Genomic DNA, 27,279 nt, shown 5'->3' with positions numbered 1-27,279 from the left:
AACTCAACTTCTGAGACCCAAATGTGTTGTAGTTGAAGAAACGCTTCATTTAAAAACCAAGCGTCTTTAGCCAGATTTCCAGAGATAAGCCAAATACCCACAATTATTCTCTCAAAGTTCATTGTATCAGTGCTGTGTGTTTGTGCATGGTAATTAAATGGCTGTTAGTTTGGACTCACACTGTTTCAGCCTTCACTAATTAAAGAATCATCCGTTAATTCAGCTGAAATACGGCAGACCTCAGTGCTCACAGAGCTCACCGGCAGGATGCACATAAATTACAGAAATTAACTCTTGCCACCTCCGGGGTGTTACACTTGATGTATATCACTTGATGAATATTCAAGCAGAAAGCTATTTTTTGCTGCAAATCCATGAGATTGTGTATCTAACGACCCTCAGACACTCTCTCTGTGAGTGTTAGCTCCCTACAGCAAAACTCTCTTGAGGAAACTCTGGGAAAATACAAGGAAAGCTCAACAACACAAAACAAACAAACACACACACACACACACACACACAAATACAAGATTTTCTTCAAACACGGTATTTGAAAATCATTGCGTTCGCTTTTTTGAACCCAATTAAAAGTAAACCCTTAATCACTAGTTTCTGAAAGCACAACTATTGAATAAGAGCAGATTCATCTCGCTTTTCTGTTTGTCATAAAAAGACACAAACTTTTTTTTACATGCACAAACAAGACTGAACTAATTCACTAAGTTCTTTAATGTCTATTTTACACTGTAAAACATATTTAGTTTTTCACAACACGTTACTGTAACTTTTCATAGTAAATAAGTTTAGTATCACTTTTACAGGATTTAATTGTAAAAACTCACAATAGTGCATTGTATTCCGAATTTTATAGTGAAATTAATCTAATTAGCATGATTATAGCAAATTACTGTAAAAAGGGCTACATTTTTTGCGTGTTAGTTATAAGAGTTCAAACTCTTTTTATTTCATTCAACATAGACATAAATGCTAATTAACTTTTATACTAGTATTGGGACTTTTTAATATTTAGAAATAACAGAATTTTATCGCAGCGCCAAAAACTATTTGATTACATCTTCAAAAATAACTTGAAAGAAAATCATCCAGTTTTGAAATGACATGAATGTCAAAGTAAATCTTAAAGGTGCAGTGCGCCCAAAAATTATTTAATTTTATTAACATGGAAATATTAAATAATTTTCAATCAACATATCTTTGTGCATTTTTTTTACAGTGTGTATATGTTTTTTGACATGCATGTCTCACTATCAAGGCTTATTAGAGAAGAACGTGTCTGCTAACATATAACAACCCTAAAAAAATTACAGTGCACTGCAGTTACACAGAAATGAACAATAGAGGCAGTAAAAAAAATCCAACAAGTTTAGTTTCTTTTCACACATAAAGTGATTATGTGACATTATCAATTAATGAAGATTCATTTCGGCACAGCTTATTGCATAATGCTAAATATGTTTGCTTCACATATCTATTTTTTTTCTAATGTATAGAAGAAGGTAAAGCAGGATAGTGTTTAAAGGGTTGTCTTTAGCAATCTAATATTACCCTATCACTTAAAATAGACAAGTTAACCTTACATAAAAATGTGAGTAAATCTGTTTTGACTTGTAACTGTTGAGTTCATTTAAAGGGGACCTACAGTATGATGAAAATCGTCTTCTTTAAGCTGTTTGGACAGAACTGTAAGCAGATATAGTGTGTCTACAGTCATATTGGAGTGGTATAAACACAAGAAGTCTCTTTTTAAAAACAATTCTAACAGTATAATAGGACCCAAATACCAGGGATTTTGAAGCCCACTGCAATGTGATGTGGGAGTGCAGCTTTCCCTGCCCATTGAATTGATTGACCGGTACCATGTCTCCATAATAACATGAACACTGTATTCCTGTGTTTTATCCATATAAGTGTTTATCCATAAATCTACGTCTTTTGATAAATCATGTGATCCTGTGCCTTCCTCAAGTGAACAGGCTTTACAATAATATCATATTGAAACAGATTTTGACTTATTAGTAAGGGTAAATGTACGTATACACTCACACTAACATTTAAACTTGATCTCAGTAAAAGTGAGCAGATGTTAAAGAATGTTACAGGAGTAAGCTGTCTGAAAAGTTCCTGAATACTGACTAATTACCTGATGGGCAATTAAAACCTGTTACATCAGTGCAGAGGTCCTGACAACGGCCAATTAAAACACAGCACTGGGGAACCAGGGGTCTAAACCTCAGGACGTGATCTGTCTGCGCACTCATGCTTAAAAGAGCAGCTCTTGGCCCCAAAATGTAATTTAGCGTGCCTGAGATTCACTCAATACATGTCATACTTCTTTTTATGATAGTCCTAGAGTATATTACACACACACACACACACACACACACACACACACACACACACACACACACACACACACACCATTAGCAAATTTTCTCAAACCTGCAAAGAGCTACAAAAAGGGTTCACCTACCAAACCTGATCTCTATTTTTATCATTAAAAACCTTTCATTAATGTTTCTAAGTGTTCATACTTTGTGAGCAGTCAAATGCAATGTCACAATATGAGAATATTTATGCTTTCAAGGTCATGCAGCTTAAAATATCAGTCTGTTACTGCTGTATGCATGCTTTAGCCATTTAGCAGTTGTCAGGCTTTATCACATATTGCACAGCAGAGATCAACATTTGAGAGCAACCTACATTTTCTTAAATTTCAAGGTCACTGCTTAGTCCTCTTTGAAGCTATCCTAACAGGAATAATGGTAATTGTCTTAATGGATTAATTCATCCAAAAATGAAAACTATGTTAATAATTACTCACCCTCGTGTATTTCCAATCCTCTGAGATGTTTGTTCATCTTCGGTACGCAAATTAAGATATATTAGATAAAACATGAGATCTCCTTGCTCTTCCATAGACAGCAACAGTCCTGACTTGTTTAAAGTTCAGACTAATACCAAAATATGTCACTGCAAAATATGAGCTCAGAAATAAAGAAACTTTTGAATAAAGTAATAATTTTTTAATTATGTACCCACAAAATAATTATTTAGCTTGATAATATTTCGACCCAACCCCTGAAATCACATGGAATATTTTGATATTTGAAGTGGAATATTTTCATGTGTTTAAATCAACATGAGGGTGAATTATACATTTTCTTTTTTTTAAATGAACCAACCCTTCACGGGTTTATATCATATGACATACAACTAAAGTCAGAATTGTTAGCGCCCCTTTTAATTTTTGTATTTTTTTTAAATATTTCCCAAATTATGTTTAACAAAGCAAAGAAATTTTCACAGTATGTCTGATAGTATTTTTTCTTCCGGAGAAAGTCTTATTTGTTTTATTTAGGCTAGAATAAAAGCAGTTTTAAGTAAAACATATATTTTAAGGTCAAAATTATTAGCCCCTTTAAGCTAAAAATATCTTGAAAAATATCTAGTCAAATATTATTCACTGTCATCATGGCGAAGATAAAATAAATCAGTTATTAGAAATGAGTTATTAAAACTATTATGTTTCGAAATGTGTTGGAAAAAAATGTTTTCTCTGTTAAACAGAAGTTGGGGGGAAAAATAAACAGGGGGGCTAAAAATTCTGAATTCTAACTGTATATTCCGAAAACCTAATATAAAAAGCAACACTAATGAAAATTAGTGAACACTTCCAGATTACGTACATGTATTGGTCTAATGTTGCACATGGTGATAATTTTCCTAATTATCAGACTCTCATATATTCATTTTCGTTTCGGCTTAGTCCCTTCATTAATCAGGGGTCGCCACAGCAAAATGAACCGCCAACTTATCCACCATATGTTTCAAGCAGTGGATGTCCTTCCAGCTGCAATCCATCACAGAGAAACAACCATATACTCTCATTCACACACATACTCATACACTTCGGCCAATTTAGGATACCCAATTCCACTATAGGCCATTTTGAGGAATGTTCACAATAACAGTGGTCCTAGTTCCTATTTTACATGTTTAATTTCAATAGCTTTTGAGAATCCAAAAAGGTCCACATATTGATAAACAATGTTATGATAGCTGTTTTAACGTGAAGATATGATTGAATTGCCTCTTGTTACACAGTTATGAAATAGTATGATAACAAGCAGGAAATATTCATGGGCCAATGACATTACCACATCAAAATGGTTTATAACAACGAAACAATGCCCTTCTTACTATGAGGTGATCGTGCTACTCACTGTGCCATTGTGACGCCCCCTTAATTATCAGACAAACTTCATTTATTTATTAATTTGACATGGACGTCACAATTACACTGGACAACCAAATGCATTTGTTTAAGTGTTTTAGCAGACTTGCCAGTTCTCAACACCTGTCCACGGGCGGTTTGACATAAAATGAAAATAAAATAGATACAAATACACAACATTATAATTCTTTATGTAAAATTGCTGTAAAGCAAAAGCAAAGGCGGCATGATTAAACAAACTGATTGTAAATTATTTGTGCAAACACTGCTGTTTTGTTTTTAACCACTTTTTAAGAACACTTCTAAAAATATTTATATTACTTTCTAAGTTTAGGCCATCAGGTTAATCATTCCACAATTTGGTTCCTTTAACAGAAAAAAAAAACTGATTGACCAAAAGAGGTCTTACACTTTGGTACAAGGCAGTCACCTTTAGCAGTTGCTCATGTGACTCTGTGAGAGGTTTGATGCCTACTGATTAAATCTGAAAACACCATTAGACCATGATTATTTAAAGATTAAAAAGCCAATTTAAGATAATTAAATTTACTAAAAATATCAAAACTAAAAAGGTAACTATGTTTACATAAAACCTCGCAATATTGCCATCACATAAGCTTATGATATGTTAGAAATCTTCTAATAAACCTTTGAGATTTTATGATCATGAGCTGCTTTATAGTGAGTGAAGTTCTCAGGCAGCAGGTTGTCCAAATCAATACCAAATGGATGAGCCTTTCAGCCACATAGTCAAATTTTGTGACATTTAGTATATTGCACCCTTAAAATGTCACTACTCATTAAGGTCATCGTGCGATTTTGGTCATATTTTGAGCCGAATATAAACTGATGTGACTCTTCTTTGAATCATGCCAAATTTCAGCTTTTTCGTGCACCATTTGCCATGCTGTGCTCATGCAGTGTGCAGGGGGAATGGAGATTTAACTCTCGCAATCTGCAGTCGGGTGGTTGGATGATTTTTCAGACGTGTCCAAAATTTTTGTTGGCCCTCTAGAGTGAATTGCTCAGAGCCACAAACCATTTGTGTGCTTTTCCCCAGACTGCAACAGCAAAAAACAAAAATAGACACATACACACATCCAGGTTTGCATGGGGTGCAATATTAAAGGATATAATGTCCATCCTATTCAATTCAATTCAATTCATCTTCGATTTTATAGTGCTTTTACAGTGTAGATTGTGTCAAAGTAGCTTAACATAGAAGTTCTAGAAAATTGTTATTGCTTCAGTCCAGATTTTAGAGTTTAAGTTCAGTTGTAGTTTGGTTTAGTGTGATTTAATTTTCACTGATGAAAGTCCAGTCACTGAAGAGAAAATCCATCGATGTGCAGCTCCACAAGTCCCAAACCAAGCAAGCCAGTGGCACCAGCAGTGAGGAACAAACTTCACCAATTGACGAAAGTGAAGGGGGAAAAACTCTAGAGAAACCAGGCTCAGTTAGGCATGAACATTTATCCTCTGGCCCTCCTAGCATCACACTTCTCCCCATTAAGTGGCATAAATGCATTACTGTATATACTGGTTTGCCAACCACCATTAAACAAAAAATCTGAAAAATGGAGTGTGACATGTTGACTTCACACGTATAGTGTGTGTGCAGTGAATTGTGAGTTAAGGTTTTACATTGCATGCAATCTTTCTGTACAGAGTGATTTTGTACCTTTCTGAAATCACACACTGTATTGACCTCATTGAAGTTCTTAGCCTTTGTGCACTGTTCAAATTTACTACCCTTTTGTTATGTTAGGAATGAAAACATCCAATGAATTGAAACTGCTGTGAAAAATACATCACATAAATAAATAAAAAAATATATATATATATATTTTGCCTGAATTTGTTAATCAACCTCAGTCCTGATCAAAACTGCTAAATTGTTTAGAAAAAAATAAGATTTTAACTCTTTAATTGCCAAATTCACAAATGATGTCACTGATTTGGTGAAAAAAACACAAAATGATGTATTTTCAACATAAAAAGTAAGTATGGACTGGATTTGTTTACCTTTAATCACATTCTTGGACATGTGAATGATTAGTAACAACACTGGCTTTGATGCGTTGTTAGATTAATTATTTTTTTTCACAAAATTATTTTCTTTTTTTTCATAATTTACAGTTGGTGGCTGTTTTTGCTCTATTGACTTCCATTGTAACCACATTTGATGTTGCATAAATACACAGTCTTTGTTTTTATTTACTCCATGTAGTTCTGAGAGCTGAGATGCATATTTTGTTTTTCTCTGACAGGTTAGTGCATACAGTCACTCTCGCACACTCATTTTAATTTGTTGTTAAACTCCATATAAACTCCAGAAACTAAGCTTTTGTTTTGGGCAGGCCTATCTAAAGGGTTAATGGTGCCAACTGATGATATAAATTTGGCCTCTTAACAACAGGGAAAACTACCAACAGTCAAAAATGCATGATTATATTGTGTCATGGTTTTGTAATCAAAAAATGTAGTTATAATGAAAGTCAATGGGGCAAAAACACCACCAACAGTAAATTAGTGAGAAAAAAAGAAAATTGATTAAAAACAAGGCATCAAAGGCAATGATGTTTCATATGTCTAAGACGTTGATAAAAGATTGAAAAAATCCAGTCCACAATTACTTTTTATATTAAAAATACTTCATTTTGTGTGTTTTTTCACCGAATGAGTGACTTTATTTATGAATCTGGAAATTAAAGAGTTAAAAACCTGTAATTTTTGTAAACACAATTTTCACATTTTCAAAACGTAGTTTTGATCAGGACTAAGGTTGATTAACAGATTTATGCAAACATTTTTGAAAAAAAAAATCTGATGCATTTTTACAACAGTTTAATGTAGTGGATGTTTTTATTACATAACAAAAGGGTAGTAAATTTGCCCAGAGTGTATCATTGAGTTCTTTAATAATTTCAAAGCATTTTCTCAAAATTTGTGATAAAATAAGATTTGTCACCAAAAAAAATTCTGTTTGTTAAAACACAGAAAAGGTTATGGCCAAATCAAGACACAAATTTACCCCAGAGTGGATGAAAACATCCTCAACAGCATATAAGGGTTAAATAGACTGATCTTCCACAAAAGCACAGGCTTATTTGCAGATACTCAAATGGGCAGTTGGTACACTTCCTAATTGTTTTATTTTCTAAAACTTTCAGTTTTAGTTTTTCTTTCAGCCACAATCACTGCTATTCTCTAATTTTGGCCACAGTGTTTTCCACAATACAAAGAGATTTTGGTGTCTTTATTGTAAAGCAATGTTTTTAAGCTGTTCTCTAATTTTGATCTCTCATACTCAATGTATGTTTATCTGTACAAATTTGTGTGATTATATATTTCTACACTCTAAGCGATTTTTTTCCAGCAGAATAGAGTGAGTTCAGTGGGTGATGTAAAGAAAAAAGATTGCTTTAAGAAGAGGAGGGAAAAAATCTGCCACTGTTTGTGACATCCAAACGCCGGCGCAGCCTCCCACACACTAGATGTTCATCAATAAAGATGCCCTGCGTTCAGACCTAACAGAAGGTTTGCTTCTTTAAGAGCAGATCTGAAAAAAGATTGTACAGTTCGTCAGCAGATAGGTAAACCAGGGCAGCGGTGTGTCTGATGCTGCTTAATTATGGACGTCAGCTCCTCAGTGGAGCCGCAGCCTGAAGAAAAGTGAAATTGATAGAAAGAATTGTTCTTTGATCAGCTTTTGTTGTGTTGTGCTGGAAGATCAGAGTGTGTAGGCCTGTACTTGTCTTCAGTTAATAGAGGCTCAGTGCTGCTGCTCTCAAGGGATTTGTCTGGTTCTTTGGAAATATTTCCCTGGGGGGAGAAAACAATCTTACATGTGCATTCAGTGTTTCATGAAGAGTGACAGTCCACTGTGAAAATTTGTCTAAACTGGATTGTGAACACAATGCCTATAAAACCAGAAAACAAAGTTCATCCAGAAATGAAGCTGGCGTAAACCTGTTACACTTTCTTTAAAACAAATACATTTATTGTATTGGTTATTTTTAAAGTTTCACGAAACCCTGGAGTATTTTTTTTTTAGATTTTAACAGATTTGTGTGTGTTGAGCATCAACGTTAAAACCAGTCAGCTTTAATTGTGAGGAAAACTGGATAAGTTTGAGCTTTAGCCAGCTAATTTCAACTTCTGTGTTTAAAATCATTTTTGGGGCGGGATCAAAATCTGTGATGTAGCACACATCTGATAGTGGAGTAATGACTCGTCGGTTTCTCATTATTATTCATAGCAGAGTTTTCTTATCCTATGAGAAGACCCTGCTTCTTAATTATTTATGAGAGCACGTGCTTTCCAAAGGCAAGACAGAAATGCCAAGCTGTGAGACCCAATGACTGCGTGGGACTGCGTACGGCATGGGTTGTTTGTGTTTGTTTACATGATCCATGGGGTTTGTTGCATGTTTTTCCCCGCGATGCTGTCAGGGTCAATACAGCAAAGCTGTTGTTTTGCAGCAAGCATTTTTGTTGGCAGAGCTGTACGAGAATTAGAGAATGGCAAACTTTTATCAGTTGAGTTTGTTGCCATTCAGACACATCGCCTATCCCTGCTGCAGTGTTCACCATATGAGTAAAATTCTTCTGAGAACTGGCAGGGATAATAGTTGAAATAGACAGGGCAAGCGACCTGCTTTACTGCTATCCACTATCTCTGCATTCAGACCGGGGATTCAGGAGGAGAGAAGTCCTCCTCATTTATAGTGTTTACATGGTTATCTGTATAATGATATAACAGATTGTGGTTGTGTGTATATGAAATTACGAATAACAAATGTAGCAGGACACTAAATTACTTACTTTATTTCTTTGCATTTTTACATCGTAAACTATAAAATCATGTGTCTCTTCAAAGTTTGTGTCTCATTATGTGAGCCAACTGACACTTCCCCTCATTTTACCCTGTTCTGGCAGCCAATTCCACTTCCCCCTCTACTCGCAGTGCTCCACACCCATCATGAAGCATCTTTTTTTTTAAATTCTGAGGTACACTTTAACCGAAAGAGGGGTGTTTCGTGACCCTTTGATGTCAGCCTTATTCTAGTATGTGAGCTGCTTAACCAATATTATTCAAATGTTTTGAATTAGTTTTATGTAAGAAAACATCTTGATCACTTTGTTAGGTGTTGAGTTTCAATTTTAAAATGTTTTGAAATTAGTTTTACTTTTAGGCTAAAATAGTTACTTTATAGTTTTGTTCTAGTTATAAATTGTGTTTCTTATTTTATGTGTCTGCGTCAGTGCTTTAAAATCTTTTATTTTTGCAATTTAATTTATTTTAAAAAATTTGTGACGTTCTGATTTTATCAGTTGTTTTTATGTTTTTTATACGTTTTGAAAAACAATTCAGCTTTATTTTCATTTATTTCAATATGTAAAGTTATACAAATTAACACATTAATGTGGCTAAGTTTTTACTTTTCATTTTTAGGGGTCAGTTGCACCTATAAGATTTCTGTCACAGTGACAAGCTGTCACACCTTTCCCATGTAATTCTACAGTAATTCGTTGTAAATGCTGTGAACTAATCTGTTGGTCTATAGTTCTAGAATTTTATAGTTGAGATGGTAACAAAACAACTACAGTAATAAATATTAATTAATAATTCCTTACATTTATGTAGCTCTTTTTTGGACACTCAAAGCACTTTACACATTATTTGGGCGGAATCTTCTCATCCACCGCCAGTGTGCACAATCCACCAAGATGACGCAAGGGCAGCCATATTGGGCCAGACTGCACACCACACACCAGATAATTATTATAGAATAACAGAGTAACAAAGCCAATTATGATATGGGGATGGTTAGGTGGCCATGATGGACAGAGGCCAGAAGGCAAATTTGCCTAGGATAGATTAAACCCCTACTCTTTTCTGAAGGACATCCTGGGATTTTTAATGATGACAGTTAGTCAGGATCCTGGTTTATCGTCTCATCTGAAACACAGCGCTTACTGAGCAGTGCAGAGTCCCCATCAGTATACTGGGGTTGTTAGGACCCACAAAGACCACAGGTTGAGCGCCCCCTGCTGGTCTCACTAACACCACTTCCGGCAGCAACCTAGCTTTCCAGCCTGATCTCACGAGAAAACGTAAGTATTTTACGTTTTGCCAGTTTAGTGGCTAATTTGTACGAATTTGTACGAGTTCAGTCGTACGAAATGGTACGATTTTAAAAAGGAGGCGTGGCACCTGACCCCACCTCTAACCCTAACCGTCATTGGGGGATAAGCAAATCGTACTAAATTGTACGAATTAGATCGTACGAATTCATACGAATTAGCCACTAAATGAAAAAGTTACGAATTGCCGTGAGATTGTGTTGAGCTTTCCCATGTCAGGTACTAACTGGGTGCAGTCCTGATTAGCTTCAGTGGGTGACCATGTAAGAGTTGCAGAGAGCTAGCCAGCTAATATATACAAACAACCCAATGCTGTTGTTTCTGGGTACAGGGTATAGGGTACATTATATTATACTACAATCCATTTTAGTAAAAACTAAAGAATACTACAATATACAGTATTAGTATACTACAATATGCTGTAGCATTTATTAAAAAAAAAGAGTTATAAAGTACACAGGATATACCTTTTTTCCATAGCATGGTTCAGAAATAATTACTAAAGTGATTTTAATGTGTGATTAGTGCTTTTAAAGAAAAAAAAAATTCTGAAACTCAATATATCCCTTACCTATACTGTGTTTGTGTTTATTACTAAGAATTTATCTACTTGGTAGACAAAGTAAACGTCAATGGAAAGTCCACATCATGACAGAAACAATGTTTGCGCGTGTGTGTGTTTCTCAGCAGGACTGTCAGGTAGCCAGGTTAGATATTACTGATGCCTCAGTGACACATCCCACCTTATCCATCACCCACTGACTGAACACTACCACCGTCTGCTCAGTTTCTCACATACACACACACACACACACACACACACACACACACACACACACACACACACACACACACACACACACACACACACACACACAGTAAAGCTTTCACCATCACAAATGCTCACAAACACATACGCTGGAGTTTTAAGGGGACGAAAGCTGCTTTTTCTCCTCTTTTTCGGCTCTTCGTGCAGTGAGCTGTGGATAATGAGAGAGCAAGAGAGATTGGCAGGAAGCTTTCCGTAATCAACCCAACCCACTAGAGCTTCCTCCTTCGCTCCCTCCCGCTCTGGCTCTTTCTTTTACTGTCAATGCTTTGGACGTTTTCACTCATCCTTTTGGCTTTTCTGTCAATGCCTTGGACATTTTCACTCATACGGGTAACTGTTTTGGGAATGGATTGGAATGATGGTGGGGTGAGGCTGGACATAAGAGATAGAAGAAGTGATGAGCAATGAAGAACAAGAAGAACCAGGTTGGGTACATTTGCTCTTTTTCCTTATTTTCTTTAGTTTGATCATTCAGTCACACTTTACAATAAGCTTTAATTAGTTGATTGTACTTGACATATTTGTTAATATGAACTAATAATGAACAATTCTTGCAGAGCTTTTATTAATAGTCGTAGTTAAACATTATTAAAGAGCAAATTCATGAAAGGTAACATTAGTTAATGAAGACTGAACAACTTTATTTTCATTATCTAGCATTAACATAAATGGTAACACCCAGTATAAGTAACACCATTTACTGCTTTATCACCAGAGTAGGGTGTAAGGCGTTTCACAGTAATGCTTTATTCTATTCTAATTACATTTTTGAGAAATGCCATGTATGCATGTAACAAATTCTATTTGAAGTTTTTTTGTAATTTGATTAAAGTTAGTTAAGTCAATGTAACTGTGTCACTTACGTTACAAATATAGTTTTTAGAAGAAAAAAAAGCTTCTTTCAATTCACATTTTCTGCTGCAACGTCAGTTAATAAGCATGCGCTTTTACAAAGCTGGAGAATGCAAGCTGAAATGGTTGCTGACGAGATTGGCTTCTTCAAGTGAAAAAACAGAGATTACTTTGATTTCATTGAGCGTAACAACTAAAATATCGTTCTAAAATGCAGTCTAAAGAACTTTGACTGCTTTTAGCTAAACCAGCAACTTGTTCAAGCACTTGAGTAGAAAGCATTCTATGATAATACTCGTCACCAGAGGACACCAATGCCTAAAAACACAGCGGCCTAACTCTGCCCAAACAGGCTAAATTATGTAAATTATATATGCACACACTCGCATTTCCTAGGTGCACCCAGTTGAAAACAGCAAGTCACGTGACAAAAGCTAACCAATCAGCTTCATGCATTGGAATATATAAAAATTTTTAAACTATACCTCTGACAATCACAGAACATCCAAACACTGCAGTACTTTTTCATACTATGGATGTCAGTGCCTATAGTTGTCTTCTAAATTTCTTCTTTTGTGTGAGAAAAAAAGACAAACCGGTTTGGAAAAAGTGAATGATGAGAGAATTTTAAGTTTTGGGTGAACTCTTTTAAGTATTTTGAATACTGTGATCAACCCAGTGTAATGTTTTTCAGTGAATATATGTTTTAAAAGTAACTACAAAGTAAAGTAATTAGTAATCTGATTACTTTTTACATGAAGTTACTAGTAATGTAATCAGATTATAATATTCCAGTAGTAATCAGTAATTTGTAATCTACTTTAAGTAACTTCCCAACACTGATTATAACCTTCCTATTATTAAGATATTAACTGTCTATTAGCACTTATGAAATATAGTTTTTCATCCCTAATCTAACCCAGTAACTCAACCCATCTACTACCTTAATTTATTAATAAGCATTTAATTCATTTTTTATTAAGGTAACAGTTTTAGTTATTGGTTCCTTAATAGTATAAATTGTATAGTAAAATAAGGTATGACCACAAAAATAAATAATAAATATATTGTTAATTGTTTATTCATGTTAATAATAATAATAATAATTATTATTTTTATTATTATTACTATTATTATTATTATTATTATTATTATTATTATTATTATTATGGTATTAAGTAATGTACATCAACTAACATGAACTAATACAACCTTATTGTAAAGTTTTATTAATAATTCTCTTTTATTACTCATTTAAAGTGGAATAAGGAATGGCTTTGTCAGGGAAGTAATGTGGTGGATGGGATTGGATGTGGTCTGTTTAAACTGTGAAGTATTTATACATTCCAACAATCTGAAACCACTAATGAAAGTTATTCTCTTTTATATTCAACTAGCTTAATGCTACATCTTTCAATACAGCAGATTAGGTTAAAATAGATTGTTGAGTGTATTCAAGATTTTTTTTCTTTAATGGCAAAAGCACTTTAACTTTATTGACTCAAGTTTTTGACAGATTTCATATGCATGTTCCTTAGTATTATTGGAATGATGATGGGATAGAGTTGGGCAAAATAGATACTGTATGAAAGTAATAAGCATTGAAGAGCACGAAGAGCCAAGTTGGGTGCAAAACTGATTATTTTTTTTCTTATTAAGTCCTGAAATGTACAGTTTATTTTGCCAGCTCACATTGTTATTCTTTAGAAATTCATTTAACTATTAATTTAACAATGGATCTGTGCAAGTTAATCCACTCATTCACTCACTATCCTATGGCTTAGTCCCTGAAATTCACCACAGCAGAATGAACCGGCAAATTAATCCACAAAAAAAAAAAGTTTGTTTTGGTAATTTTCAATCAAAGTCTGACCATTTGCTTCTATGTTTTTAATCACACGCCTCATACCATTTGTATACTATGAGGAAATGTTGTGCAAAAAGAAAGCGCTGCCCCCTACTCAGTATTCAGTTTTAGCTGGAAGTACATCAACATACTGAATTGAAAGTCACAGTAACTTCCAGTTCACACAGATTTAACTTTGTTTAGATGTTCTTCACCAATGCTACTTTAAATCTGGAATGGCTTTGTATATTTGCCATTTTTCAGGCTCTGTTTTGATTGTGGAGATTATTTGCATTGCTTGGGTTTCAAGTGTCTGGGACCACTAATGAAAATGATTGTTTTGTATTCAATTATAGTTAAATGCTGTTTTCATTAGAGCATATTAGTTTAAGTGAAAAGTTGAGTGTTTTCAGTGTTGTGTCTCTTAATGGCAGCAGCACTTGGACTTTATTAACTTAACAAGTTTTTGTTTTTATTGGATTTTGAGCTTGATGATTCATAAATTTTCTTTTAGATTTTCAAAATAATTCCTTTCAGCTTAGTCAAGTTTAATATTGTGTTTTATAAGGCTTGATTTTATATTTGATCCGATTTGATCTAATAGTGTATGTCTGTATATCAGCATTTAATATTATTGAGCTACTATTATAGTTTTTAGAAACAATTTTATCATCTATTTAAAAATATTTTTGAGCTTTATTTTTAGAACTAAATAAACATGCTGCATTACCAACTACTGCAGAATCCAAAATATTTCATTTGATATTTAAATTATATATTCATTTTATTATTTTTTATTATTTTTTTGTATTTTATTATTATTATAATTCTTTTTAATTATTCTAGCAATAGAACTAGATATTTGAGATCATATATTTTCTCTGACTTTTGAAGCCCAATGTATATTTGCTCTCACAGTAAACACATTAGTCTTGTCGTCCACTGAAGCGGGGGTCGGGGAAGAGACTCAAATTGCCTGTGAGGGTTTTTGTGCATCTGCAGAAAGAAATAAGACCATTTCCCCTCCCACCAATCAGAGCGTTTAGAGAAGAGACAGAAGCTAAGTAGCATCAATGCTGGAGGTAGGATGTGAAAAGAAAAAGGAAAGTAAAAAGGAGCAGATTGAAGCAATGTAACAAAACAAAGTAATAACTGCAATCTAGATTGGAAAATAGACATAATATAGAAAGAAGAAAAGAATTGGGGCCGAAGAAATAAGGTGTATATCTACGAAAACAGTGATTGCTAAGAGATGTCATATTACATAAAAAATATTGGCATCTATGAACCTTCAACATCCTAGAGACGTTTCTGTTAAACAAAAGACTCTTTAGAGTGGAAACATTAGCTTGTTCAGGTGTATTTGATTAGGGTTGGAGCTAAAATCTGCAGGACACCGGCCCTACAGGAGCAAGTTTGGTGATCCTTACGTTAGGGCTTCCCCTACCATAATACACCTAAAGCACAGATTGCACTAAAACTGGTTAATGGCAGGGAAGCGTTTTCTCTCGTTAACTGCTGGAAAAGAGTTAACAAAAACATTTATTGATTTTACGCACACGATGATACCAGCCATACAGTACATGTAAAAGTTAAGCAGACTCGCAAAAATTTGCAACATTTTGTTGATTTTGTGTTGTTTTCAGCGATTGTGGAATTGCAAACAACTAGTGGGTCTAAATTTCTTACTTTAAAATAGTTTTAAATAAATTATTATTTTATTTCAGCGAAACTAAAACAAATAAGGCTTTCTGTAAAAGAAAAAAATATTATTGGCAATAGTGTGAACATTTCCTTGAATATCATTTGAGAAATATTTTTAAAAGAATTGAAATTTCACAGGAGAATAAATATACTGTCAATTATATATATATATGAAAAAAAATCAAAATTTTCTAAATTCGTCATCACCAGGGCCCAGTTTGTCAAAAGTAATTCAGTGAGATTTTGTATTACAGATTAGATCAAATCTTGGAAATGTTTTTTTATTTATTTATTTTTTCAAAAGTAACAGAGTAAAGTAACTTTTTTTTATTAAGATCAGACCATGTAATTCAATCTCACGTTTGATTTTAATCAAACCTGCTCATTGGGTTATTTAAAACCTTCAGATTGGGATCTATTTGCTTAAAAAAAAAAAAAAAAAAAAACTGTATTATCCTGCTCCCATCAGAAGGGGGGATTCAGTTGTGATTTACTTAACCAAATAAACCATATCAAATTTTATAAAGAGTTTTATTTTTAAGTAAATGATCACAAACGTAATGGTTACTGATTATATTTAAATTTAAATATATACTCAAAGCCTTTATGAAGCATGTTACATCTAATGAGATACTGTATGGTAAACAACAATTACAAAACAATATCAAAGCAGTATTGCATTAGAACGGACTGAAAAATGTCAAATGTTTGTTGATTGCAGTGTTTCTGTTTCTTACCATTAAAACAAACAGTGGTGGTTTGTGGCCACTGCGATTTTACCTACCTGTTGTTCTATGCTACGCCAGTAGGCTACACTGTTGGTTCCATTTAAGGCTCTGGTAAACAGGATTTGGTAATCCTGAAATGTGGTACTAGGATTACAGGTTTCTCGATCAGGTTTTTTTGTTGAGTCATCTGAGTTATTTGATTTTGAATATCTACAGATACCGAAACCCTATCCGATGCTTCTATAATACATACAAAAAAGAATAAAGAAGAGCGGATCCAGGATATTCCTTATTTTTTATTTATTACACCTTATTTTAAACATTCAACTACTTTGTAAACAAACATAGCACTTTAGTTAGCTTGAACCATCAAGTAATAAATAACATTGATTCTTCACTTTTGGATTTTAGTGAAAAAGTAAATATAAAAAAAATCAAATTTAAAACAAATAGCATCTCAACTAAAAAATACCCAGCTGGCAATCCCAAGTTTACATATATTACAGTTTGCTATGGCAATGTTGTCATCATGAACTTTATAATACCACAAGACCGCAGATATACTCATGCTTTCCACTTCAAGCTGCTTCCGTGTTCTACTTTGCCAGCATTTACCAATATCATCTCTGCAACAAGGTGATGTCATGTCGCATGCCTTGCTGTTTCTGTGAGATGTCAAGAAAGAGGTCTAACTCTGTGCCACCACAAAACTATAGATATGTTAAAAACATAATGACAATATTAGTAAACATACTCGAGTCCTGATTGGGATGTAACGTCTGATTCCAATCCAGTCTGAATCCGCATGATGGGGCCCGATTTACAATCACGTGATCAGATCTGGACAACCCTAATTTGGATCACATTGATCCAACCCAGTGTTCTTTTAAAAAACTGTCATACAAGTAAGATAGATTTGTTAATCCTGGATAGCAAAACATGGCATTTCCAAATCGGTACCGATTTGATCCAGATTAAATATTTAGAAAAACTAGGCCCAGGTCAGAGTTACCACAGAAATCTGAATGATGCCTTACTCTTATCTGGCAAAAAAAAAAATGTATTTAAAATCGTTTCTAGAATGTAATGACAAAATCTGTGATCGCAACTGAGAATCTCGATTGCAAACAGTACAGCACATTACACTGACTTGTCATTGCAGCCTGCAGTCAAACAAACACACAGAAATAGTTACACTTCACTATTTGTGGTGTAATGGCCAGCTCTGAGTGTTTTATTTAAGCAGGCTATAAACTGATGAATTATCTAGAAAGAAAGACTTTGGTGTAAAATTATGCTAAAAAGGGGGAATAAATCAAAATAGAGCTTTATTAAAAGATCATTAGCACTTTGAACAATCCAGGCAATTAGCAAAGGCTTTTGTGCTAGATTTAAGGAGGAATCAACTGAAGGAAAAGAGAAAAGGAAAGAAAGAGCTAGCAAAAGAGAGAGGAGAGGGAAAGATGAAGATGGAAAGAGCGAAAGAGAGAAAGGCTGCGTTTGGCACTTTAGGGGCCATGTGATGATAAATGCTCCAGTGCCACATGCCAAAATGCACCTTGTTCAGCGTGAGCTATGCCATATTTTTAGCCAATCACAGTGAAGGGAAGGTTGAAGCTAACAAGACATCAAGTGCTCCACCAAAATCCCTCAAGCCTCCCTCGTCACAGCCCATTCCTCCAGTTCGGGCCGCCCATAAGTCATTCTCCTCTCTTCTGCTTCCCGTTTCAACACTTTTCTCTTCTGACTACCCCTTGTCCCAGTTCTGCATGTTGTCTCCATTATTTTTTGCCTTCCTCGTTCTCTTTCACTACAGGCTTTTCCCTTGTGGTTTCAGATCTGACTTTTGACTTGTGTTGGATGGAAACTCTTGTTTTTATTGCTGTTGAATCCCAAAGATCTCTTCTGAAATGAAGCTGGAATAATAGTGAACCTTCTGCTCTTGCTGCAACATCAGTGGCTATTGGAGACAAACACACACACAACATTTGACATTTGGTAGCTTTCTAAAGGCCCCTCTGCTGTGATCATGCTGAAAAGGATGTCAGAATGGAGAGATGATCCGCTGAGGAAGATCGTAAACAGTTTTGGACGAACACTCTGGCTTTTTGTAACGCAGAGTTGTGCTTGCGGTATATTTGATTGTGTGTTTGGACCTGTTGGTGTGTGGGCGATTGCAAACAGGTATAAAATATGAAGGACATTTTAAATGAATCACCATTGCTTTCTCAAACCAAAAAGTCAATAAAACCATTTACAGTAGGAATCATTTAATGTTTAATATTATTATTATTATTATTATTATTATTGTTGTTGTTGTTGTTGTTGTTGTTGTTATTATTAAAATTATTGTTGTTATTGTTATAAAAATATTATTGACACTAACAATTATTTAGCATTATTAACATTAAATTTTCAAATATAATAGAGTTTTTATACAATATTAATTGCAAATATTTTAAATATATAAGTTTTAATGAAAATATCACGCATGGTTAAAAATATGTTAAGTTGTTGTAAATCATGTATAATTAGTAAATTCATAAACAACAGCCAAACTTACTGAGCAATGTGAAAGAGGTTTATGGGTCAACACAAGACCCATATATAAACAAAACAAGTGGAGTGTGTCAAAGAAGAAACATTTCAATGTCATTTTGATTATGGAAGATGAGTTTTAAGGGGAAAAAAGGGTTGACTAAGTTAATATTTCACTAATTTGCTTGTTCATAGACCTATGTCCATTGTTGTGTAGACTACTCTTTTCTAAAGTCTACAGTTTGTTAGAGCAGGTGTTTTCAATATTGGCAGCTGTACCCGGCTGTTGTCACCTGTAGATTGTGTAACAGTTGATGGAGCGTTAGGCATGATGCCATGTGGGTTGTGGGTGTTGTGGGTGAGGGGCAAGATACGTCATCTCTCCAAACCACTGCCAGCTGGCTCCTCTTCCTCCTCTTCCTCGCCTGAAGCCACAGAAAGCTGCCCACCAGCCCATCTGTGAGGCTTCTCCACCCGCTCCTCCCTACGGGAAGACATGAGGGACTCAGAGACACAGACAAAGATGAGGAGGAGATTTGTTAAACCTTTCCACATAGACTAACATAAACCTCTTTGAACATGCTGGTTAAAATTTTCTTCAAATATTAATATTTTATATAATGTTTTTTGTTATTAATTAAATTAAATTTTATTTTATTAATATTTTTGTTATTATTATTATTTTATTTTATTATTTAGTTAAATTTGTTTTATTTAATTTTTAATTTAATTGAATTTTTTATTATTATTATTATTTTATTTATTCTTTATTAAAATGTAATTTAATTGAATAAATTTATTTATTTATTTAATTTGCTGTTTTATTTATTAATTTGATTTAATTTGTATTATATTTTATTTTATATTATGATTTTATATTTGTTTTTATTCATCTATTTGTTCATTTATGCGTTTATATTTATAATTGAATTTATTTATTCCAAGTTTCATAATGTATATGTTATTTTACAGTTATTTTATTTTAGTTATTTATATTTTTTATGTTTATTTAATTTTAAATAAATGTAAAATTTCATTTATAAATTCATATTTTATAAATTGTTAAAACATTTTTAAAGTGTATTTTGTCCAGAACTGAGCTTCAGATGAGCTGCTCTCATAGATACCTTGCTGCTAGTATTTTAACCACCGCAATAAAAAACAGAGACATTTCTGCAGTAGATTTCAATAAGAAAAGCATTAAATATTTTCAATCTTTTTTTGCTTCGTCGGTGCAAAAATGCCCTCTGTTCGACTTCAATATCTTTTCATGAGGCATTCATGTATAGCGTTTAGTATTAGTCTCTGAGCCAAAGTCGATACAACAGGATCAATGGAGGAAACATTCTTTATCCAGAAACAAATGAGCAAACATACGCGGTGAAACACAATCCTGGATCCTGGATAAAAAAAAAAACAAATCAGCCAAATACACACATGACTCATCGTTTCCACTGCAAATCTGACTTGCTGACATTGATGGCGTGAACAATTTATTAGGACGTCATTTTCAGCACTTATCAAAGGGTCACTTAGTTTCTTTTCCTGGAAAATTAATCTGTTCTCCTGTAAGCTGTCATTTAGTTTTCTTATATGTGATTCATTGCATGAATTACTAAAAACTAATTTTGAAGAGTATAGTGTTTGGAGCATTTGTCTGACATGTAAAGCGACCAATTACAGTACTTTTTAGTTTAGTTTAAAAAAAAAAGTGCTGTGAAAATATGAATTTAGCATCTTCACAATAACATAGCAGCATGTTACCAATCATTTATTCAAGACTAAAGTAAATATAACTTAAAACCTTATGTTGTATGATGCACTATTGTAAAAGTCAAAAGTATATTGCATGGGTCAACATTTTAATTTCTTTTTAAATTTATGCCAAAAATCAGCAGAATATTAAATGATAATAATTTACCTTCCTTGTAGATATTTACTAAATATCCTACTATAAATATATCAATTGATATTTAATTTTAATGTTGATTCCCCAATATGGAGATTTATTTCAACCCTCGTATTCTAGAATTTCAAATAGTTGTATTTTGGCCAAATATTGTCCTTTACTAATAACACCTTACTAATAACCATAGAAAGTATGTTTATTCAGCTTTCAAGTAATGCATGAATCTTAATTTTAAAAATGTACACTTACTGCTTTTGGGGTTTTGAGTCATATTATATGTGATATATTTATAGGTAAAACATATACTCAGCAAATGCTCTTTTCTCTTTATTTTTTGTTTACTAATTAGTTTAGAATAGTGAATGCTTTCTTTGGGAAAATGTAATGTTATGTACTGCAGCACAGGTTATTAGATGGTTTTATTGACATCAGTGTTTAGTTTAAACACAGATTTATCAATCATTTGAGACCCAAAACATTTTTTAAAAATTAATTTACCTTTAAAGTTCACCTTCACAAAGTGCAATTTGGAAATGTGATTAGATGGTAGTTTTCTTCCTCAAAATATACCATGACTCAATTGGTTAATTTGGTTATTTTCACATGACAAAACTAAAAGAGCAACAGATTAGCTCTCAGCAATTAGGACATTTTAGTAAAATGTGAAATATGTGACGTGATACTAGATTTTTTTTGTAATAATTTATCTTGAGAGACTTAAAAATAAGAGCTGAAAAACAGGTCTATTTGGTCACCCTAGTTTAAATATACAATGGCTTTTCCATGTGAGAAGTTTTGCATCATGAAAATCTTGTTTCCAGGTGAAATATTGAAGAATGCAATATACAGTAAACATCTCACTTAAATACTGTAAAGTTCAATCAGAATATGACGACTTCAAAAGATATCAGATATTCAACCAGTTGTGGCTGAAAATGTGTCTGTTAAGTGTTTTTGGTAGACAGATATTGTTCCTTTTTACTTTTGACCAGTCTTTTAGACTCGACTCATAAAAGTTAATAGGCTGATTTGCATTTAAGCCAAAAAATTGTTTTTTCTTCATCATTTTGTTCTTCCCTTTAGCTTTCCTCCAATATTTGTCCCCCCCCCCCCCCCCCCCCCCCCACTTTAAAAATTAAAGTTTTAATTTGATCCAACTCTAAATTCACGCTTAGCTGATGATTGCTTATAAGCTTGTTTGGCATTCTGTCAAAAGATCCTCAAGTCCTGGGCTTCCCTTATCCAGGGCGAGAGAGGAGATTGAACTCCAGACAATCTCTAGAACTCCCTTGCTTATTTGTGGCTAATAACAAATTTCTTTATGAGAAAAATACTGTTCACTAGGAACTTGACTGGTGCCAATTTGGTTTAGTCAGTTTACTTATGACGCATGTCTTTGGACGGCTGGAGGAAATCGGGGAACCTGGGGGAAACCCATGCGAACACAGGGGGAACATGCAAACTGCACAGAAACAGCAACAAGCTTGGCCAGGACCGAAACCAGCAACTTTCTTGCTGTAAGGCAACAGTGCTAACCATTTGGCCGCCATGCCACCCAATCTAGGAAAAAAGACGGAGGTATAAGGGAGGATGGGGGGATTCTTCAAGATGAAGATGACTGTGGTATGAAGACTCTGATCCTTTATAGTGACTTAGGAATCATCTGATTAGAGAATCGTGTATTAGCTAATGTGGGTACAGATAGATAGATAGATAGATAGATAGATAGATAGATAGATAGATAGATAGATAGATAGATAGATAGATAGATAGATAGATAGATAGATAGATAGATAGATAGATAGATAGATAGATAGATAGATGTGTAAATGTATACATGTGTAGGTTGATTAAAACATATATAATATTTATAATAATTTATAAAATCTAATATATAAAATCGAATTAAATTGACAAAAATTACCAAAACAACAATTAAATAATTTTCATAAATTATAAAAATATTAATACTTGTAAAGTATAAAATAATACTTCATGCTATTTTTTATTTAGATATGTATTAATGTATTTATTTATATGTTTTTCCCAAGTCCTCCACAAAGTCTGAACTTTGATCTTTGATTGTTTTTACATTTACATTTTAGTGTTTTTATTATAACAAGACTTTAAATAATTTTGAAATCAGTATAAGGTGAAAAGCTTGGAGTAAATAAACCTAGACAACTTATTGAGATATATAAATGCAAGTAAAGTTGCAAAACTGAAACTGAACAATTTTTAAAATGAATAATAATGCAATAATGCTGTTTTTAATATATGGAGTTGATGTAGAATTTCCAATGGATGCTGGAAGTAATGGACTTTATTTAATCATGAGAAACATAAGATTCATTTCTATTCTAATGCCCCATGATGTCTCTTCTTTAGAGGTCAGCTAGAAAAACTGCAGGGTAATTTATCATGCAAATTCATGTGTAATTTATTCATTTCTAATGATTAGACATTGCCTCTTCTGTGTATGTTTACATCATTACAAACCCTTTAAAAGAATTGTGCGCGCGTGTGTTGAACAGTGAAAGAGTGCTTGATTTTAGTTTATATGCATGCTATAATCACTAATTTTTAGATTCACCAGACTAATTGAGCTTAATTTCACCGTCAAAAGCTTAATCAGCTTTTATTCCTGGGTTATACATCATTATGACATCATCATTATAAAGCTTCAGCCTGCCGTAGCAGGTGTAACATCTGCTGCCTCACATCCGATGAAGGAACAGACTAATCAACCACTTTAATTCATTCATTTCAGTTGTTTTAAATGAAATCTGTCACTTAATGGATGGAGAAACTACATGCACGTCTAAATGGTATTGAGAAATGTCAAGGATTTATGAAGGCCTGAGATAAAAATGTGATGCTCTTTTGTGTGTGTGTCTGAAGGAGCATTTTATTTATGTATTTAATATTATTCTAAAAGGGAACTTGAAAGTGGGTCGATTCTTCTGCCTACTTTTTAGCTTTGAGGTAAAGAGATGAGTGAAAAAGCACGTGAAGAGTTCCAGCACATCTGACCTGGCAGACCCTGTTATTTCTGCATGTTAAAAAGAGAGAGAGCGTGAGGGAGAGCAAGAGCAAAATAAGCAGAGGGAAACTTTGCTGCTGGTAACAATCCTATCCAAAATAGATCTATTTTACAGCTTGACCTTCCTGCTCTTTGCTTGTATTATATAACTGTTAAATAACTGGAGATGCAGAACCTTGTATGACTCAGCTAATGTCTTTCTCCTTCCAGCTCTTACTTTCATGACGTTTGAGAAATTACTTTTAAACACACAATGAATTGTTTCCTTTTGTTAAAAGTATGTTGCATGTACAGTATGATTAACTGTGATTCAGATGGGAACTGGTTGATCTCTCTCTCTCTCTCTCTCTCTCTCTTTCTCTCTCTCTCTCTCTCTCTCTCTCTTGCATTCGAAATCAGAGCGTGGTGTGGGTGTGAGAGTGAATTTCCTTTGAATTCTCATTTGAGTTTCTAAAAGTGTTCTCTTTTCTTTTACTTTCTTAATGTGTTTGTCCTTTTTTATCACTATTTAGTTAATCTTTTATGTTCATTTGTTGTAAACGCTTGTAACATAGAAAACCATGGCATCACCCTCAGGAGAGATAAAACCGGGTTTTTCTAACAAAAATGGTTGTAAAGTTTTGCCTGATCTGCTGTTTGCAATAGAACACATACAGTTGAAGTCAGAATTATTAGCCCCCCTGAATTATTAGGGCACCTGTTTATTTTTTTCCCCAATTTCTGTTCTGTTCTGGTATGATTGTTTCAGCACATTTCTAAGTATAATAGTTTTAAAAACTTATTTCTAATAACTGATTTATTTTATCTTTGCCATGATGACAGTAAATAATATTTTACTAGATATTTTTCAAGACACTTCTATACAGCTTAAAGTGACATTAAAAGGCTTAACTAGGTTAATAAGGTGAACTAGACAGGTTAGGGTTATTAGTCAAGTTATTGTATAACGATGATTTGCTCTGTAGATTATAGGGGGAAAAATAGCTTAAAGGGGCTAATAATTTTGTCCCAAAAATGGTTGTTAAAAAATTAATAACTGCTTTTATTCTAGCAAGAAATAAAACAAATAAGACTTTCTCCAGAAGAAAAAATATTATCAGACATACTGTGAAAATTTCATTGCTCTGTTAAAACATAATTTGGGTAATGTTTAAAAAAAGAAAATAAAAAGCAAAAGGGGGCTAATAATTCTGACTTCAACTGTACTTCTAGCTATAGGTGGGATCTGGTGAGATCCTTGGTCATGAAAAATTAGTTTTGGCTTCTCAAAGGACCGATCTATTGTAGTTTTTCTTAAAGAAGAAAAAACGGAATTTGACTAGAGCAGGGATACCCAAACGTTTTCATATAAAGGGCCAAAACCCAAGCTTGATTGAGGGCTGTGGGCTGTGTTTGGTAAAGTATCCATGAGTAAGGCTACGTGTGGCGTTCACTGTTGCTCATAATTATTACTTTCAATTGATCTCGTTTTTTGTTTTCCTTTCAGTTTTCTATTGGTTGAGTTTTTTGGCATCAGGCCTTTAAAACAGATGCACTGTAAGCCCTAATGTGGTCTTCATTTCAACAATCAAGTAAAGTTGACTGGACATTACCAAAAATTTAGCATTTAGGTCCTGTCACCTGGATATGAGTTCAAAAACGATGGTCTACTGTTTAACATGACAGCGGGGAAGGCAGCATGTTGTCTGCCACGTCATTTGGGATGCCATGTTGAGCGTTGTTGCACTAAAAACATTTTATTTTGTACTTATTGCCTTTTATCTTTTTAGATATTAGTCTGAATTGCATCGTTCGGTTCGTAATGCGTACCGAACCGAAAGTCTCGTACTGAATGGTTCAATACGAATACACGTTTCGTTACACCCTTAATGTGTACATAAATATACCAATTCCTTTATTATTTACACCTGACTAGTACCAGGTTAGACCCCAATCTGCCTTCAATACTGTCTTAATTCTTCAAGGCATAAATTCTTGAAAAATTCTTGAAAATATTCTTGAAAAGTTACTTGAAATATTCCTCAATGGTTTTGGTCCGTATTGGCCTGTTTTAATGCTGGAAGTAGCGATCAGGAGATGGGTACACTGTGGTCACTGTGGCAATCCCAGGTGGGTCCCACACGGGCCATCTCAGGTGGGTCCCACATTGGCCATCCCAGGTGGGTTCCACATGGGCTATCCCATCTTGGTGGATTCAGGGCATGTGCCCCAGTAAAAATCGCCACTGCCTCAGTAAATGCTTTGAGGTACGATTTACTTTATATGCAATTGTATTTATTAAGAGTGGTAATCGTGGAATAAAGATGTTATTCTCTATGTACAACCGAACCAACGCTGATGAAAGCAATGTAGTTTAATCAAAAAGCCAACTAAGAATGTGGGTGGAAAAAAAACATACCGCCCCACGCACACACCTCTCCTGCTTGGCGGTGACATGTGTAAGTCCTGTTTGTGAACAGGGACGCCAAAAATATAGCTGCACTGCTCATGCGCTGCTCATGCTTTGTGAAGCCGGCAAAATAGCCTTTTATGCGGAGTTGTTGGCACATAGTGAGTTTTGCGAGCTGACAAAACAAAGAGGGATGATGATTCAGGGAGGACAGACTTAATAAACCTAATTCTCAGCCATGAGTCGGGTCTGACAACACACAACAAATAATTCTGTAAAACATGTTTTTTGTATTCTATAGAATTGTCTATATCTCTGTACGACATGGAGACATTTCATACATGATTTTTGCTTCTACAAATACTATGCACTGCTTTGAATGTGGTGATTAAGCACATAAAGTAACCTGTCCGCACAAAAACAGAGTGAGATTAAATAATATCTCTCTATTTCTCCATCCTTTTCTCTTGTGTGTGTGTGTGTGTGTGTGTACCATGTATTCCTTATGTTAGAGAAGTAAAAGTCTCCACAAGTTTAGCAATACCAGTAAATTTGTCTATTAAGTCCCCATAAAGATAACTCTGTGTGTCTGCATGTGTGTTTTTGCAATAATTTTCTTGTGATTTTAGGGATTATTTTGCACTGACATTAAGCTGACGTCTGAACTCAGCAGACTTGACCTAATTTGACCTAACTGGTGCTGTCACATTTGAAGACCTCAATTTTATTTCCTCTTGTTAGAGAGCTAGCACTTGACTAATCTCAGTGAGTGCACAGGACAGGCTAAAATGAAAACATCAACTATTTACAGTGATAGATTAGTTTTTCATTTAAATTATGCCCAAATATATGCCCCAATATACCCAAAGCATTACAGTTCTTAGTGTCTGGAGTCTGTTAGCTATTAGACATTTATAGTTGCAATGGCTGACAGAGACAGTGACACACACTATTGTGCAGATGTTCAATTGTTTACTGGATTTTACACCTTATATGACACAAACTGTAATAGTAGAATCATTCAAGAAGCACAC

The 27,279-nt window shown here is 34.0% G+C and overlaps 1 protein-coding gene across 29 annotated transcripts in view; it reads left to right on the top strand.

Annotated features, from left to right (window-relative positions):
* Positions 1-27,279, top strand: part of srcin1a (SRC kinase signaling inhibitor 1a) — a 243,469-nt gene that overhangs the window by 70,688 nt on the left and 145,502 nt on the right. For 7 of the 29 annotated variants that reach the window (XM_087243085.1, XM_087243079.1, XM_087243076.1 and 4 more), the window contains exon 1: positions 11,515-11,661. The exons of 21 other annotated variants lie outside the window; for them this stretch is intronic. In XM_087243085.1, the coding sequence (XP_087099211.1) occupies positions 11,634-11,661 (28 nt within the window). In that variant the 5' untranslated portion in view covers positions 11,515-11,633. Of the gene's footprint in view, positions 1-11,477; positions 11,662-27,279 lie in introns of those variants that run through there. One more of the 29 variants, NM_001443087.1, reaches the window with a different exon arrangement.

The sequence above is a fragment of the Danio rerio genome, chromosome 3 (assembly GCF_052040795.2).
Source record: "Danio rerio strain M-AB ecotype USA chromosome 3, GRCz13ab, whole genome shotgun sequence".
NCBI classification, from domain to species: Eukaryota; Metazoa; Chordata; class Actinopteri; order Cypriniformes; family Danionidae; genus Danio; species Danio rerio.
This window is presented reverse-complemented; position numbering and strand designations above follow the sequence as displayed.